The sequence below is a fragment of the Lutjanus erythropterus genome, chromosome 1 (assembly GCF_056507025.1).
Source record: "Lutjanus erythropterus isolate fLutEry1 chromosome 1, fLutEry1.hap2, whole genome shotgun sequence".
Classification (NCBI taxonomy): Eukaryota; Metazoa; Chordata; class Actinopteri; order Lutjaniformes; family Lutjanidae; genus Lutjanus; species Lutjanus erythropterus.
In genome coordinates this window covers 15030177-15046440 of record NC_139317.1, presented here as the reverse complement: position 1 = coordinate 15046440, position 16264 = coordinate 15030177, and the positions used below count along the sequence as shown (strand labels likewise).

At 39.3% G+C, this 16264-nt stretch overlaps 1 protein-coding gene across 1 annotated transcript in view; it reads right to left on the bottom strand.

The window, feature by feature from the left end:
- Positions 1 to 14068, bottom strand: part of pla2r1 (phospholipase A2 receptor 1) — a 36711-nt gene extending 22643 nt beyond the window's left edge. The window contains exons 1-10 of the mRNA XM_084714722.1: positions 13743 to 14068; positions 10307 to 10684; positions 10008 to 10181; positions 8698 to 8862; positions 8221 to 8334; positions 6286 to 6435; positions 5782 to 5976; positions 5007 to 5170; positions 4493 to 4603; positions 55 to 167 (exon numbers count right to left, since the gene is read on the bottom strand). Coding sequence (XP_084570848.1) covers positions 55 to 167; positions 4493 to 4603; positions 5007 to 5170; positions 5782 to 5976; positions 6286 to 6435; positions 8221 to 8334; positions 8698 to 8862; positions 10008 to 10181; positions 10307 to 10684; positions 13743 to 13887 — 1709 coding nt within the window. The 5' untranslated portion in view covers positions 13888 to 14068. The remainder of the gene's footprint in view (positions 1 to 54; positions 168 to 4492; positions 4604 to 5006; positions 5171 to 5781; positions 5977 to 6285; positions 6436 to 8220; positions 8335 to 8697; positions 8863 to 10007; positions 10182 to 10306; positions 10685 to 13742) is intronic.
- Positions 14069 to 16264: the final 2196 nt, after the last annotated feature.

The window sequence follows — 16264 nt, the reverse complement described above, 5'->3', positions numbered from 1 at the left end:
AACTTTAAAAAAAAAAAAAAAAAATTTCAACACATCATTATCTTAATGAATCACCTGTTTTCCACTGTAAGAAGGGGAGCTTTGCAGTAATATCCCATCACTGCGTCACTAAAGTACTGTTCATGGCTTGTCACCATGTAGCAGGAGTGTCCATGTCGCTTCCAGCCCTACAACATCAACAACAAATCCACTGATCAAGCTCCATCTATGGTCTGTTTAAAACTGTTCTTTCTTACAAAACACAAAAACATCATCACATACAGCATCTACGCAGAGGACATGAAATACCAAAACACACATACGATAAGAATGTCATGGAAACAGTACTGAAAAATTGTACTGGACTAACTTTCAGTCTGCATTACAGAGGGAGAGATGAGAATTAAAGGAAAGTACACATGTATATTATTATAAGAATACCTTTTTGGAGTAGGACTGGATATCAAATCAAAACTTTTTTCACCAAGTATTTAAAGCTGCAAATTATTGAAAATTGAATGTCCTGTCATCTTTGAGATCTTTACAGTATTCTTTCATCTGAGAGATCCTGACTAAAGTCCAACTTTTGCCAGTTTTTATTGAGACAAAGCAGCTTATAAAGCAACAAGTTTGGCTTCTTTTGTTAAGTGCAGAATATTTAAGTTTTGCCGCTAGGGGTCTCTCTCACATTAAGACAATATCAAAAGATGTGGCTCAGACAAAGTAGTGTGGAAGTTGTGATCTCAACTTTTAAACAACCACCATATCTGATGAAAATCTGACATGACTCAGGCATAAATCATGTTCAGGGCCGACATAATATTAAAGTTTTATTCATGTTACTTTTAATCATGTTGAACAACTTCCTCCCTTATTCTTTGATGATTTTCCTGGAAGTTGTAACAATTAGTGGGTAGTTAGCTAGCAAAAGCTTGCAGGAAACACAACATTACCTTGAATAAATTGCAGATTTCTGTGTTTGACTATTGTTGGAAACAACTTAACATATGTCAAGTGTTTTCAGACATTTTACTGTGGAAACATACAACATATTTTATTTTAAATATACATATTTTCTATTTTAAATGACACAAGACTAAGACTCTATGTCTATGCTAGCAGCTCTGTGAGGCTGCTGTGCTTTGGGCAAAATGCTAACATCAGCATGCTAATATGCTTATAGTGACAATGTTAACATGCTGATATTGATCAAGTAGATCAGGTTTAATCCAGTTCACCATCTTAGTTCAGTCTGTTAGCAGGTGCATTTGCTAGTCAGCATTAAATACAATGATGGGAATGTCATTAGGTTTGCAAGTATTTTGCTGGTATTTTGTCAGAAACCAAAGTGGTGAATAAAATCAAATTTTGACCCGATGATGACAAAAGAAAAAAAAAGTCACTAAAGTCATTACAGTGTATCCTCTACAGAAAAGTTCATAGGAATCCATCCAATAGTTGTACGGGATATTTCAGTCAAAACCAAAAAAGTCAACCACATGTTGGCACCAGAGGATCAACAAAGTCAGTGGTTGGGGTGACCGAGTGACTCAGTTGGGAGGGCGTGCCCCATGAGTCCTCTGTGGCTGTGGGTTCGACTCCCACCTGTGACCCTTCACTACCTGTTGACCACCATCTCTTTCCCTCCCCCTTGCCTGTTATATCTTTACCTGTCCTGTTGATTAAAGACATTATATATTAAAAGAAAAAGTTAGTGGCTTCATCGGCAGACAGACAAACTGCTCAACCAACACTACCACCCATATACAGTAGCGACACCACCGCTGGTAAAAGCACATTTATATTTCTCAAGCTTAAGCTTCCTTTTGGCATCAGTGCCGAAAAATAAAGTATCATATTGGCACCACAACTGAAAACTTTCAAATGGGTTTGCAAATCTTGTGCATTTTCCTTAACTGATAGTTGAAAATGTTAACAATCAATAATTGATTAATGATTTAAATGATTCTAGCTGTATAGTAGTTATGTGAAACACTAAATAGAAAATAGAAATCAATCTCTAATCAGTTAAATTCTAGATGGCAGTTAATTGATAAATTATATTTTAACACCTCTACTTTCAAATCTAATCTGGAGTGAAGGTTACTCTATGTATCGGTGTGCATATGTGTGCAATTATATGCATGTCTGTGAGTTAAGTTGTGTGCTGGGGGTGTTTTGACAAGTGGAGTCAATTTGCCCACCCCCCTCTTTACCCCTGTATCCCATCTACCCCCTGTCCTTCCTATGCTCGGGATCCAGAGGCCTAAACTAATATTTACATGAAGGCAAAACTAGAGTGTCTGCAGTTTTATCAAAAAAAGAATTGCACTGAACATTTCACTTTACTTGCACTACCTGCCTGTACAACACAGACAACAAAGAGGCTAAAGTGGAAAATATAGATTTGTTTGCTAAAACCCCAGCAGCACTGTTCAGACAATGCTCAAACGTGTCCACCGATATTGTGCCTGCAGGGTGCGTTTTGGCCTCACGATGCGGGGTATAAAGCAGCCCGATGACTCAGGAGCCTGATATTCTTGTAAACAGAGTCAAGGAGCAACATGAAGGCCAGACAATACGTCAGCAGAGGAGTGAATCAGCTCATTGTGCTTCTGAAGGGGAAACTTCCTCAGAAGTTGAACTGCAGCAGCAGGCGTGTGGCTCCGCCTGGTGCACGTCCCGATCTGTATGGAGCTATTGTAACACTGTCTGCACAGCTCACACTCTGCCTGACAGAGTTAAAAATAAGTCACTTCACTTTCTGTCGGAAATAGAAAATATCCATTTTTCTTAAACTGAGTAATTTTACCAAGCTCACTGTTCTTGAGTAATACTGTTTTCTATTTTAAGACACAAATCACATCAGCACTTTTATTGCAAAGGCAGCACTATACAAAGGAAAATACATGAAAATAGACTGAATCACTATGACACTGCACTAACAACAGTCACTTCCAGGTAATTAACTGGCAGTTATTTTGAAATTTGTTTATTATTGTTGACATTTTCCGCCAAACCTGTAATGATTGAAGATATATAGTTACACACAATGGGCCAAACTATGTGACATTTCTGCTGTGCTTATTTTATGTGCTTTGTTGCTTTGCCGGCACCTTTGATCACACCCAACAGTGATATCTCACTGCTGGAGGGACTAACTGCTAGTTTTGAGTAAACTCAAGCTGTCATTTAGTCTGTGCCCCAACAGGTAAATCAGGTCTCTAACCTAATGTTAGTGAAAGCACAAAACATGCATTTCAGATGAAAGAGATGCATAGATTTTGAAATAACATCATGGAAAAAGAAAACATTCAACATATTGCTGCTAAATTATATGGACAACTACATGATGCAAGGGTTTTCTACGTAAAAGTTATTGTAAACATATTGTGACTGTAGGTGTTACCTTTGCTTTTTAGCTGGACTGCAGCAAAGCGGGCTGGGCCCTACAAACATGGAGGTCTGTCCCTGACTGAGTGATGAAGTTACACAATTGGGCAGTCATGTTGGAGTTTCCCCTTTGGCTTTTGCTCATTCACATTGAATAGGTGTAGACAGTCTTGAATTATGTCTGAGACATGGAAAGTCCTGAATTCAGTATTCAGGAGCATGCTAACCATACATCGTCCAGCCACACAGCAAGTTTCGACCTGGTCTTGTTTAAACCAGACTTGTGCCACATTGTAGGTGCTCATACAAGGTAAATTAAGAAGATTAAGTGTTACGTAGTGTGAGGTTAACGAGGCTAGGACAAAGCTACTGTTCAAAACAGTGCCATTGCATGACAAGGCTTCCTTGTCTTGCTCAAATGGGGCTTTTCGATTGATCATTTTTACCATGCTAAGTCAAACCATGCTGCGCTGATTTGCATTTCAGTTACTTCTTATTTATCACCGAGCTGGGTGGAGTCACACCAAAGATGGACCGCCTTGTGGTGATGTCTTGTTCACCACGACTAAACTGTGACGACCCCCCTCCACCCCCTAAACAAGCGCATGTTGCAGGAGAGCAGAGAGAAAGATGTAAAAGTCTTTGTGTGTTCAGCTGTCAGTACTTTTGTGGCTCCTAACCGAATCTCTGTAGTTTGAAGTTTAGTTTCTCTCATTCGTCAACGTTTGTACTTTCAGATATCTGCTTGATTTTACTGTTTCGTGCTCATTTTCAGCCAGATAGGAATAAGTTACTGCTGATGAAAACATAACATTTCCTGATTTTGCTGGGGGAAATAATGGGGGAGGAAATTAAGTGTTCAGTTAAAAGACACACCTTTGAGCGGGTAGCCCTGTTATAATGGAGATGCAAATCCTTGCTGCGCTGGGCTGATGTGCTGAGTCAAACAGACTCACATGTGTGGAAAAGAGGTACAAGACATTTCAGCCGCTGGATACATGTTGACATAGATGTGTGTGTGTGTGTTTGTGTGTGTGTGTGTGTGTGTGTGTGTGTATGTGTGTATGTGTGTGTGTGTGTGTGTGTGTGTGTGTGTGTACTTGTGCGTTCATGTTCCTACCTCAGGACAACCCTCATCCCAGGTTCCACGGTCATGAACTGGACTCTGGCTTTGTCTTCTACACACAGCAGGTAGTCGCTCATCACATGATGTTAAAAGCCAGTTACCTTCCTGCGAAAGAGGTTCATATTTTATTTTAACAAGGAAAACACACAATCTATGCACACTAAGATTATAAAGTGATTAGATCTGATACTATTAATGAACTAATAAGTAGACTGACAGAATATGCATCGGCAACTAGAGTCGTACCAAATGTTTTTACATTTAAAGCTTCTATTGAGGTGTCTATTGTCATATTTCGAATGTGTCATCTAAACAAAACCTTAGACTCTAGAAAATTCTGATGGGCATATAGACCAAACAATTAATTAATTAATCAAGAAAATCATAGGCAGATCAAGGAATAATCAATCAATTTTAATTTGCTCACTTGGAGAGCCAAACTCACTTATTATAATTGAGCTTCAAGAGAGTTTTTACATAAAAGAAGCACCAACGCAGGGTCTCCCACCTTCCTGTCTGCTTTGGCGCAGAGTGTTGCATCCATCAGGTTGTGAGGAGGGTGATACTGGTGCCACAGAGTGAGAGTTACTGGTGAGCCGTCAGACCACTCTACAGTCGTCGACGATGCATTTTTCCAAAGACCGATCCACACCTCCGCGCTCTGCCCAGAAACTGCACACACCAAAGCATTCACACAAACAAAACAGTCTTTAGTTTCCACATAGTATACCACCAGTGTGGCAATAACACATTTGCCAAGCTTGCCGGTTCTCTCCCCAAAAATCTGAGTTTCATAGCCTTTGTTTCCTGCATTCTGGCGACGTTTAAAGCATAAAAATAATAAAATAATAAGCACACAAACAGATGACTGCAGTTGACTTAAAAGGGACACTTCTAAAGGTATGTTAGCTAGGCTGCTCTTGGAAAAATGTGCCCCTTTCCTTTTAAAACTTTTCATAAGAAACGTGAATTCTTTCCAGGACATCTGAGTGTTTCTTCCTCTCCGTTTCTCCCTCTCATTCCAACTCACTGATGAGGATGAGGTGCAAGCACAGATACATTAAGGAGGTCAGCACACAATTGTATTGTTGTCCGCGTGGAAATGCAGACTTTAGTAGGGCTTATACCAGTGTGCAGTGCCTGACACAGATAACAAAAAGGGAAAAAAAAAAGAGTGAAAATCAGGAGAAATATGGGAGAATTGTAACCCCGGAAGGAAATGGAAAAATCTGGAAGGTTGGCAAACAGAACTTCATGTATCTGTGTTTTATGATGCTCCTTACAGTTAGCCGGCAGGTTGAGCAGCATCTCCACCTCTGACAGGGAGTGGAGGCTGATGAGGTTTGCCCCCTGAGAGCCACAGGCCCGGGCAGACTCCTCCCAGGTCCCTGCTTCTGTTTCTGACAGCAGCCTGTAGCAGAAACCATTATGAGGCCACCAGCCTTCAGCACACTCCGTATGGATATACTGCCAGTTCTCTGTAAGAGGAAGAAGAGTCGGGAGAGGTGCAGGAGAAATGAGAACACAGACACGTTTTAACAACACACATTCACAGGAGACATTGTTTTGGTCTGGCCGCCGGCAGCGCAACAGAGAGGAAGGTCAAAAGTTCTCTCCCCAGGTGCAGAGCAGCTGTGGCGGCCAACAGCTACAAGAGCTAAAAAAGCTCCTCGCACATTTTGCTCTGACTCATAATTCTTCCCCCGTCCGCCACGGGCCAGGACACCTCTGAAGGTGCAGGGAGGCAGTCTGCCGTGTCATGTGTTCATGTGTGCACACGCTCTCACCCATCGGCTCAGCTCTGCGGGTGTCGTTAGGCGTCTTCTTACAGATGTACGGCAGAGCTGACTCACAGGAGAGACTCTGCCAGTGACCCTCGTACGCTGAGTTGTAAACTCCACACTGACTGTTGTCCTGCAGTGGGCTGGCGGACAGAGCTGACGGAGACACAGAGCGATCAGAGAAGTTTATCTTTTACTATAAAGCTTTGTGTTTTCACTTCACTTCTTCATCACTTAGGATCCCACAATCCCAAAAGGAATTAGTGTTGGTATTTGTTTATTATTTGTTCTTTACATATTTTTTTCACCTGATGTTATTAAATCTCTGTATGTAGAAAAGTGCATTACTTTTGCCGCAAACTGAGCATCTACATTTAATGAAAGTAACAAAACATAATTATTAGCACAGATATAATGTTTCAGGTTATATGAACTATGAAAATGTTGCATATTTTTGTTCAATTAATCAACTGTACAATCCCCTTTTTATGTATTTTTCTTTCTTTCAAAACTTTTATAAAATAATCTTCTACACCTTCATTTCATAAAAAAACATCTGCAAAGAATTTACTCCTGTGTTAATTCAGTATAAACCTCTTCTCAATAGGATAACAAACTTAAAAATAATCAGATGGAGATACTACAATGTAAATCTCTCATATTGAATTATGCAAAACATCGGCATGTTAGAATTCTTGTTCTGATATCTTTTCAGTGTCTGAACTACAACATTTTTTGCTTAACAAATACAAATGCCAGCACATACACTGGATAAACAGTATGTTGAAGGGATTGAGATCACGTTGCTCATTATGTTACATAAGGTGACTTTCCAGCTAAGATTGACTGCAATGCATTGTACAGTATGTGTCATTGTTATCCTCTTTGCAAGCTTTTAGGTCACAGTCTTAAGAAATTTCTGATTTAATCTTTACTGTTTCTGTTGGTTGCACACATCTGTTTATTCAAGGTCTGTTTTGCTGTTTTCTGTCTCTCTCTTCTCTTCATGCTCGTTTGTGCATCTTCAGTATATACAATAGACAGTTTGTGTTAAATGTTCTTTTTTGTTTGTTGTTTGTTTTGCTTCATTTTTACTGAGAAATAATTAGGGATTTCCCCATCACATTTTTTTGCCCCCGAGTCCGAGTCCGAGTCATTTGATTTTGAGTATCTGCCAATACCGAGTCCCGATCCGATACTTCAGCAATGCATTAATAATAAGAAGAAAAAAAGAGAACACATCCACATTTCCACCATACAAAATGCCCAATTTGCACACATTACAAGTGGCTGTTGCACTGCCTTCACTGTCCAGTTTAAAATACCTCCAAACTGCAGACATTTTCGCTGTCCCAAGGTGACACGTTTGCCCTGCGTTGCCTACTAACTACCAGCTCACTACTATTATGTTGTCTGAATTCCCCGCCTGCTGTAAATTATGACGTTTATGGTGTTGTTTCTGTCTGTGCAACAATGAATATTGATGTTGTGGAACTTATTAAAATTAAAACTAAGCCATTGTCATTCCATTTGACAATCTCTTTGTACCTCAGGATGAATTTAAAACGTGAACATGGCCATGCTTGTTGTTTTGTAAGGTTAAATCTGGTAATTTCCACCCGATTCTGATCATTTGAAAATCACACGATCGGCCCCGATTTCCGATCACGTGATCGGATTGGGACATCCCTAGAAATAATATTATTTTTTATAGAGAACTCTGAACAAGTCTGTCAGGCTGTTGATACAACTGAAGAGCCACTTTTATGTACACTTTATGTACACTTCTGAATCAGAATCAGCTTTATTGCCAAAATATGTACACATACAAATACAAACTCCATAAATATATGTACAAGATATGGAATATATCTGTGTTCAAACCTCATGAAACAGAAACTGTCCTTTCACTTGGTTCTGGAGTAAACAAATAGTCAGTACCTGTGGTGAAATTGACCAATGACAGAGGCGCTCCATCAGACCACTGCCACCCCCACCCATCCTTCAGGTGGTTCAGCCCGATCCAAACCATCGCTCCAACGCTTGCAAGTCGATCTGCCACAAGCAACAAATGCAAGTACGGCATGTTGTATGAGTTGTCAACAAGGGTATTGGTAAACCATCGGTTGGTCTCACTTGTGGGGTTTAAAAATAACCAGAACAGCTGATAGTGATAACATAAACACAGAGTGATGGAACAATAATTGAATAGAAGAGATGGAAAGGCCAAAACCTCATCTATAGCAGTATAAATACAGAAACAGTATAATCCTGCTAGAAAAATACAATACAGATTCCAGTACTATTATAGTGTAGTTCTAGTGGTGTGTTTGTGGAAGTAAAACATGTACAGTCCACGGTGGATGTATTATCGAGCAGCTTTCTGATCCCTATATGTGTTTTCAAACAGATGCCTACCTCTGATGTACCTGTGCTCTGCCAGGCTGGTGATGCTCAGCAGGTTTCCACCCTGAGCCTGGCAGGTCGACAGCGCCTGACTCCACGTGAGGATGGTGTAGAGGTTGAACTGGTAACATGCCTGCAGCTCCTGGTTTGACTCCCAGAAATGTTCACAACTGGTATCTATGAAAAAAAAACAAACACTTAAATTAAAAAGGCAGAAGGAAACTGGCAGAAAAGTTTCAAAGTACTGTTACTTTTGACAACATGTGAAGTTAATGTGAGAATAGTGCAACTATACTGACAAGGCATCTGACTGTCACTGAAAAATAAGATGTTTTTGCATTGTATCAGGGGTCTTTTGTGTAAAATCACTTCACTCTGGAGATCGCTTTGTGTATGGTGGCATTATGATTAGGGTTGTTTCCGATACCGATACAATCTGATACCACATAATTTATTAGCCCTGAAAGCAGTACACCAAACTTCATATTGTCAGTGGAGGAGAGAAACACCAGATGAACCTCGGCACCAAATCGTATTGCAAAGTTATTGTAGCCAGCACGTGGTAAGCAGAAAGTCTGTGCCAGGAGAAGAAATAATTCAATAGATTGTGTATTTCCCAATCACAGATGTTGCAAACCTGTCTGACTAAGTTACTGACTGACTGATCAACGGTATGATGAGTACCTGGTGTATATATTGTCACTGAATGCATACACAGACAGTGTTATTCTAATCTTTATTTCCTGATTTGGTTTGGTTTTGTGGGCCAGAGCAGACATATTGAGTTTTCAGTATTTCAGTTTTGATTGTGAACTGGATTGGACTGACCTGGCTTAGGGTTGTGGGAAAAACAAAATGGACTCTTTACCGACTGAATTCTGATCTTTTTGGGTTTTTTTTAAACTCACTGGTATGCAGTATTGTGCATGAACGCCCTAAAAGAGCTGTGTCCACTGACCGTGCTCATATCTTTTGGCTTTTCTAAACTGAACAGATCAGTTTAATGAATGTAAATGTGAGTGTGGCTAACTCCTGAGACAGGTAACACAGTTCATGCCGTCAGTTGATTGCAGCACAGAGAGAGGGTGTGTGCAAATATGGAACGAAACATCAACATAATAAAAACTTTGGTTGATCAAGCAGCATGTTGTGCATGGACTACACTGCAGACTGGAGTCTGTGTTACAGTGAGAAACAGACAGATCCACATTATATTAACTAGTTAACTAGTTAATTTTCTTTTCAAGTGTGAACTTGCACAACACTGCTGGTATCCTTATATCTGTTCTTACACTGGTGCTTCTGTCACTGTGTGTCTTTACCTTGTACCGGACAGAAACCCCATCGCTCAGCCTCATCATAGCGAGTGTTAGTAGCACACCATAGAAGATGATCCTCACGCCCCTCAGTCGTGCACTCAAAGTACCATTTGTTGTTGTATCTGAAGGGCAAAGCGCAAGGCATGCCGTGCGCATTTCCCAATAAGGTGTGAATATCTGCAAATAAAACATATCCAGTGTGACAAATGACAAATATCCTGTGCGGAGAGTAGCTAAGATGAATGCTGTGTTGCTGAAGTGTGTCAAATATTACCAAAGTGCAAGATATTTTAGGTGTTTACCTTCATATGGATACGAGCAGGGCCCCTCTCTGGTGTTGTACCTTTTCCATATATGATAAGAGTTTTTCTTCACCACCACCAACCGTCCGGCCACAGCCACCTTCCACTGGGACGCCCCGTACAGCGTGTTTCCACTGCAGCGCCACCACAGCACGGGGAGGGCCATGTCGCACTCGAACGTGCCGAGAGGCTGCGTCGTGTCCGAGATGTTGAGGCCCAGGCACGTGCTGGTGCCCAGATTGAAGAGGCGATGTCGGGAGACCCACTTCCACAGCATGTGGCGCGTGGGCCGCTCGCAGTCCTCCAACACCAGGTTAGAGCGGTCCACTGTGATGCAGCGTTTCAACGGCTCGCTCTCTAGGATGAACAGACCCTTTCCTGGAAAAAAAAAAAACAAAACTGATGAGAAGAGACAAGGAAGAAGATGAGATGAGCAGAAGTGGAGGAAATGAAAGGAGGGGGGATGTATGAAGAAAAAGTACCCAATCATGATACTGTCACCTGTTACCGAATGTTCCAAACAGGTGTTTTTTCAGCATTCCACAACTTTCCCAGTCTTTTCCTGCTGACGTCCCAACTCTTTTGAGATTGTATTCAACTGATTATAAGTCCAAAAGGCTTTGCAAATAATTGCATTCTATTTTTATTTACATTTTGAAATGTTCCAAACTTTTTTGGAATTGGGATTTGTGTTTTTGTCACCATGCTTTCAGTATCGCAATACTGCCAGATTCTTGGCAACACACAGCTCTACTGAATTTGTGTAGTGTCAGTTTTTCTCCATCAAAAAGGAGCCATATTGAAGCTGGATGGAGTCCCGAGGGAACCTTTTGGTTTCTGAGTAGCTGGATACTTAACAAAACAGAGGATGTACACTGAACGTATACAAGTGGCAGGGATGTAAACAGCTGCAGAAATGATCTCTTCCTTCATGTCAGCACTGCATACTGGAGAGGAAAAACAGAGTGTATGTTATTAGATCTAAATTGTGTGTGCTGAAATTACATGGTGGGAAAGATTGTTTTAAAAAGGCGTTGGTGTTGCATATTTAGGCTGAGCATGACGGTCTATGTGACCAAAATTGTTGTATGTGGGAGTGTATCCTCAGTGTCCGGATATCCTTTCTCTGGATTTAGAGAATGAAATGAACACAAATAAATAAATAGGGTTTGCTATTTTTATTTTATGTGCTTTTGCTTCCTTTAAGTGTTTTCATCTTCTGATTTTTGTACTTTTGCCTGTTTTCTATGAAGCACTTTGGGAATTAGATGTGCTATATAAGTAAAGCTGCCTCGTCTTCATACCAGCATGGACGATACCATAACACTGATATACAGACAGAACATTTAAGTGTGCATTTGAGAGGAGAAAGAAGGTGTTTAGATTTGATCTGATATGGACAAAATGAAAATCATGATAAGGTCCGGACATCGAATGTCAATACTTTTATGGCACCAACTGATACCAACATCAGTGACCTAATAATGCTGGTGATTGGCTATCTAATAGAGAACACTGTTACTGCAAGAGATGGGGATCATTATTTTGTTTTGTTTTTTTACCTCCAGGTCTTTAAACAGCTTCTTCCTTTAAAGTGAGTAATTGCACCATAATGCGGAATGTGATTTTCTTTTTGTTAAAATGGATTTGGTATCAAACCAAAAGTATTTACAGTCATATTGGACAGATATCAACAGCTGGTACCAGAAAATATCAGCCTTTTTTGTATTATTTGATTATTTTTGTCACTGAGTAATCTGTCATCATTTTCTCAATTAACTGATTAGTTGTTTGATCCATAATATGTCACTCATCCGCTCCACTCATTTGACAAAATATTTCAGCCATATTGCAAATGTTATCCCATGTTAGCCAGGTGGCTGTTCGGTCTGCGCCGCATTTTTCCTCACTCAGACTTTGTGTTTCTTTTCAGTAATGAATTTATCTACCTTGGGGGACAAAACAACATGGGCAGCACATGTTTCTCTTTCTCAAAGTTAACGTACACAGAGAAGAAAAGCTTAGCTTCTGAGTGGTCCTTTTCAGCAGATAATAAAAATCACTGCAGGTAACATGAGCCAAACTGCAGCTGCAGCGGGGCTCAAACTGGGGTCCAGAGGCCATTGGGGGACTTGAAGAGAAGTTTAGGTGGGTCCCCCAGGAAACTGGGGAATAGTTTAACTGTGGGGCATCCAGAGAATTGTTATTAATTCCACTTTTTAAAAAAAAATGCATTGCTATTTCTGATGTTCTGTGTGTTGTTGAAACTGCTATGACAGTAAACTGAACATTTTCTGGTTGTAAACAAAACAAGACATTTGAGGACCTTTTCTTGATCAACATTTTTGACAGTTTTCTGACAATTTATGGACCAAACAACTATTAATCAATTAATCAAGAAAACAATCAACAGATTAAAGGCCAGACAAAATGGTCCAATCTGGCCCACTGGATTGTTTTGGGGATGTTTTACTTTTTTACACCAAAAAAGGGGGAAAATTGAGTAACTGTTTGGAGCTGCAACAATTAGTTGATTATTTGATTAGTTGTCAACTATTAATTTAATCTCAAACTATTTTGATAATTGATTAATCATTTTGAGTCTTTTTTTTTAAGGCTTTTGCCTTAAAAAAGTCCCAATTTTGTGATTTTAGCTTCTCAAATGTGAACACTTTCTGTCTTCTTTAAGTCCAAAGTTGTGTTTGCTGTAAAACCAGTACCAGACACCAAACATATCCAAGTGTGCATTTTCTGTTGTTATTATCGAGGGTATAATAACAGTCTATTGGGTTATGTTAAGACACTGGAAGTAAACAAAGGCTCCAGAACTGCAGAAACGGGTTAATGCAATAGTGGAAATAGCACTTTATGAATGTATGCTTAATAGAATCAGTGGTAGTCAGGAGGAAGGAGTGTATCCCTGAGACAGATTCTGGGTTTACATCAAACAGTCCTTCATGACAGTAAAGTGAATATGTTTTTGGGTTGTCTACAAAACAAGACATTTTGAAGACGACACATTGGGCTGTGGGAATCACTGATCACCATCTTCTTATAGACTAAATAACTAATTGGTTAATCAAGAAACTGGTCGACATATTAATTGATAATGGAGATGATCATTGAATGTGATCATGAAGATCATTAGCTGCAGCCCTAGTGTTTGCTGTTATTTATAAAATATTATGCAATGGTTTTACTGGTCCGGCCCACTGGAGATCAAATTAGGTTCTATGTGACCCATGAACTAAAATGAGTTTAACTTAATCACATCACACAGGAACATGCTGTGACGATTATTCTGCTCTTTCTACTATTCAGTTACATAATTATCTACCATGTTAGAGACAAAATCCTTCCTCGTCAACATGGACTCATTCCGCAGTTCATCAACCTTAAAAAGGAGCAGCAGCTGCAGGCGGATGATTCAACTTACTGTAAAACTCCATGAGCTGCTTTTTCTCCAGAACCTCATCGTCCTCCTCCGTGACACACAGACAGCTTTTCGCCAACAACACAGTTGCACAAATAGTCGCCACAACAGCCACGGAGTCGATGAAACGAGACGACTGTTTTAACATTTCGACGGCGAGATGCTCTGTTGAAGCGCAAATGTCCGCACATTCCGAGGCTCCGGGTCACAGGGAGTATTTCGGTCTCGTTGGGTTTTTTTTTTTTTTCTGTCTCTCATAGAAAAGTTTGTCCGAGTGAAGTTTTTCTTCTCTAGCGGGGGACCAGCGACGTCACGTCTGACGGAGGAGCTGCCGCTGCTCACCGGGCTGCAGCCTGCTGCAGCATTCCTGCTGCACCGGACTGTTTTCACTGGGTAACAGCCAGAAAACCCTGATTTAGACCGGACTAAAGGCTTTCAGTAAATAAACAAACACACTGAGAGATACACAGAGAGATTAATAATGTACTTAGATTACAATAGTTTACTTTTTTTTTTTCAGCCATAAGTACTAATTCCTTTCATTGTTGTAAAAAGTATTCAAAAGTTGTACTTGAGAAAAAGTTTATCTGATATTAAATGTAAGGAAAAGTAAATTATACTTATGCATACATATTGTATACATACATACATACACACATAGGCTACATACAACACACACATACATACAAACATAAATATGTACATACATACAGAATGTACGTATAACATTCGCGCATGGAAGCATATACTCATACATACATACATACATACTTGTGTACATGCATATATATACACATATACAAAATACACATATACACACACACATACATACATATGTACACAGATATATACACATGCATATGTATATACAAAATACATATATATACACACATATATGCATATATGCATACATACATACACATACTACATGCATATACATATATGCATACATACATACATACATACATACTTATGTACATGCATATATATACACATATACAAAATACACATTGCATTTTGTGCCTTTGACGGAACAGTTCATCCCAAAATAAAAGATACATGTTCTTCCTCTGGCTTGAACAGTAGTGCTATTTATTCATCTTGGTTTGGAGTGAGTTGCTGAGTTTTGAAGATACCAGCCATAGAGATGTCTGCCCACTCTCAAATGTAATAGAACTAGATGGCACTCTGCAGTGCTCGACATCCCCCCACGGTTTCAAAGAAACATTTGAAAAACTCAACAGGCAACAGCAGTTTAATTTTGGAACTACTTCTTTCCTTTAGAGTCCAAAGATAGTAGTTCATCTGCTTACATCAGCATCCATCTTTTAACTACAATACTTAGTAAGTAAGTATATTTAGTTACATTCCACAACTGATTATACAACAACCAAAGAGTCATTTTTTCTTTTACTTTTGATTGAAGAGCTCAGATTTCGCTCATGATACATGTTTTGACTTATGTAACATTTTCACTGCAGGACTTTTACTTGTAATGGAGTATTTTTACAATGTAGAATTGCCCTAGATAGGATCTAACCAGAAGTCAGGCATCTGGCCAAAGTTAGTCTCTAAGTGTGCTTGCTCCATGGAAGCTCCGGTACAGAAGTTGATTTCATGTTGATTTCACTGAGCAGCTGTCAATGAGCCGCCTCCAACAATGTATCTAGTTCCCCTTTATACATCCATGGTAACAAAAACACAATGAATCATATTCTCAAGTGATTATACACTAATGAAAGTATACTTTAGAATATCATACTGCCATATTCTGCCAATAAACTCCCAGTAAATCTTACACGTTGCACCTTTAAGTGGAGCAGGAGAAACTGGAAACACAAGTAAAATACAAGAACCTCAAAGTATTAAAAACACTTTACTTTACTTTTCCATCACTTTATCACAATAAAGGGATGCCTCTCTCTTTGAGTGTCCCACCGTAAACAAAATTAACTTTAAATTGGGTTTCAGAGCACCAAATCTAATCAGTTCAGTCAACGTCTGTCAGGGGATTTGAGAACCAGAGTAACAGTCAAAAGTTTGAACACATCTTCTGATTCTTCTGTTTTTTTCTTTATTTTTGTTATTTTTCAACATTGTAGATTGATACTGGTGACATCGACATTATGAAATATGGAATCAGGTAGCAAAAATGTGAAACAAGGAAAAATATGTTTTTGCTTTTTAAGAATCAAAAATAAAAAAACACTTATTTATCTTATCTTTGATTGCAAGTGCAGAGGACAGTGTGCAAAAGTTTTTTTTTGTTTGTTTTATGTTGTGGACCCATGGATTTCTATGCATCTGTCAACCTGCAAGCGTGCAAAAGTTTTTTCCTTGTTAATATTTTAGATTATTTAAAGCATCCATCTGTTGCTTGGATGACAGCGTTGAAAACTTGGTATGATCTGAACTATTTCTTGTAAAAACGAATGTAAAAAAACATTTAATGTAAAGTACGTCCAAACTTTTGACTGGTACTGTGTGTTGTAACATACAAATAATATTAAATGCTAAAAGTACAA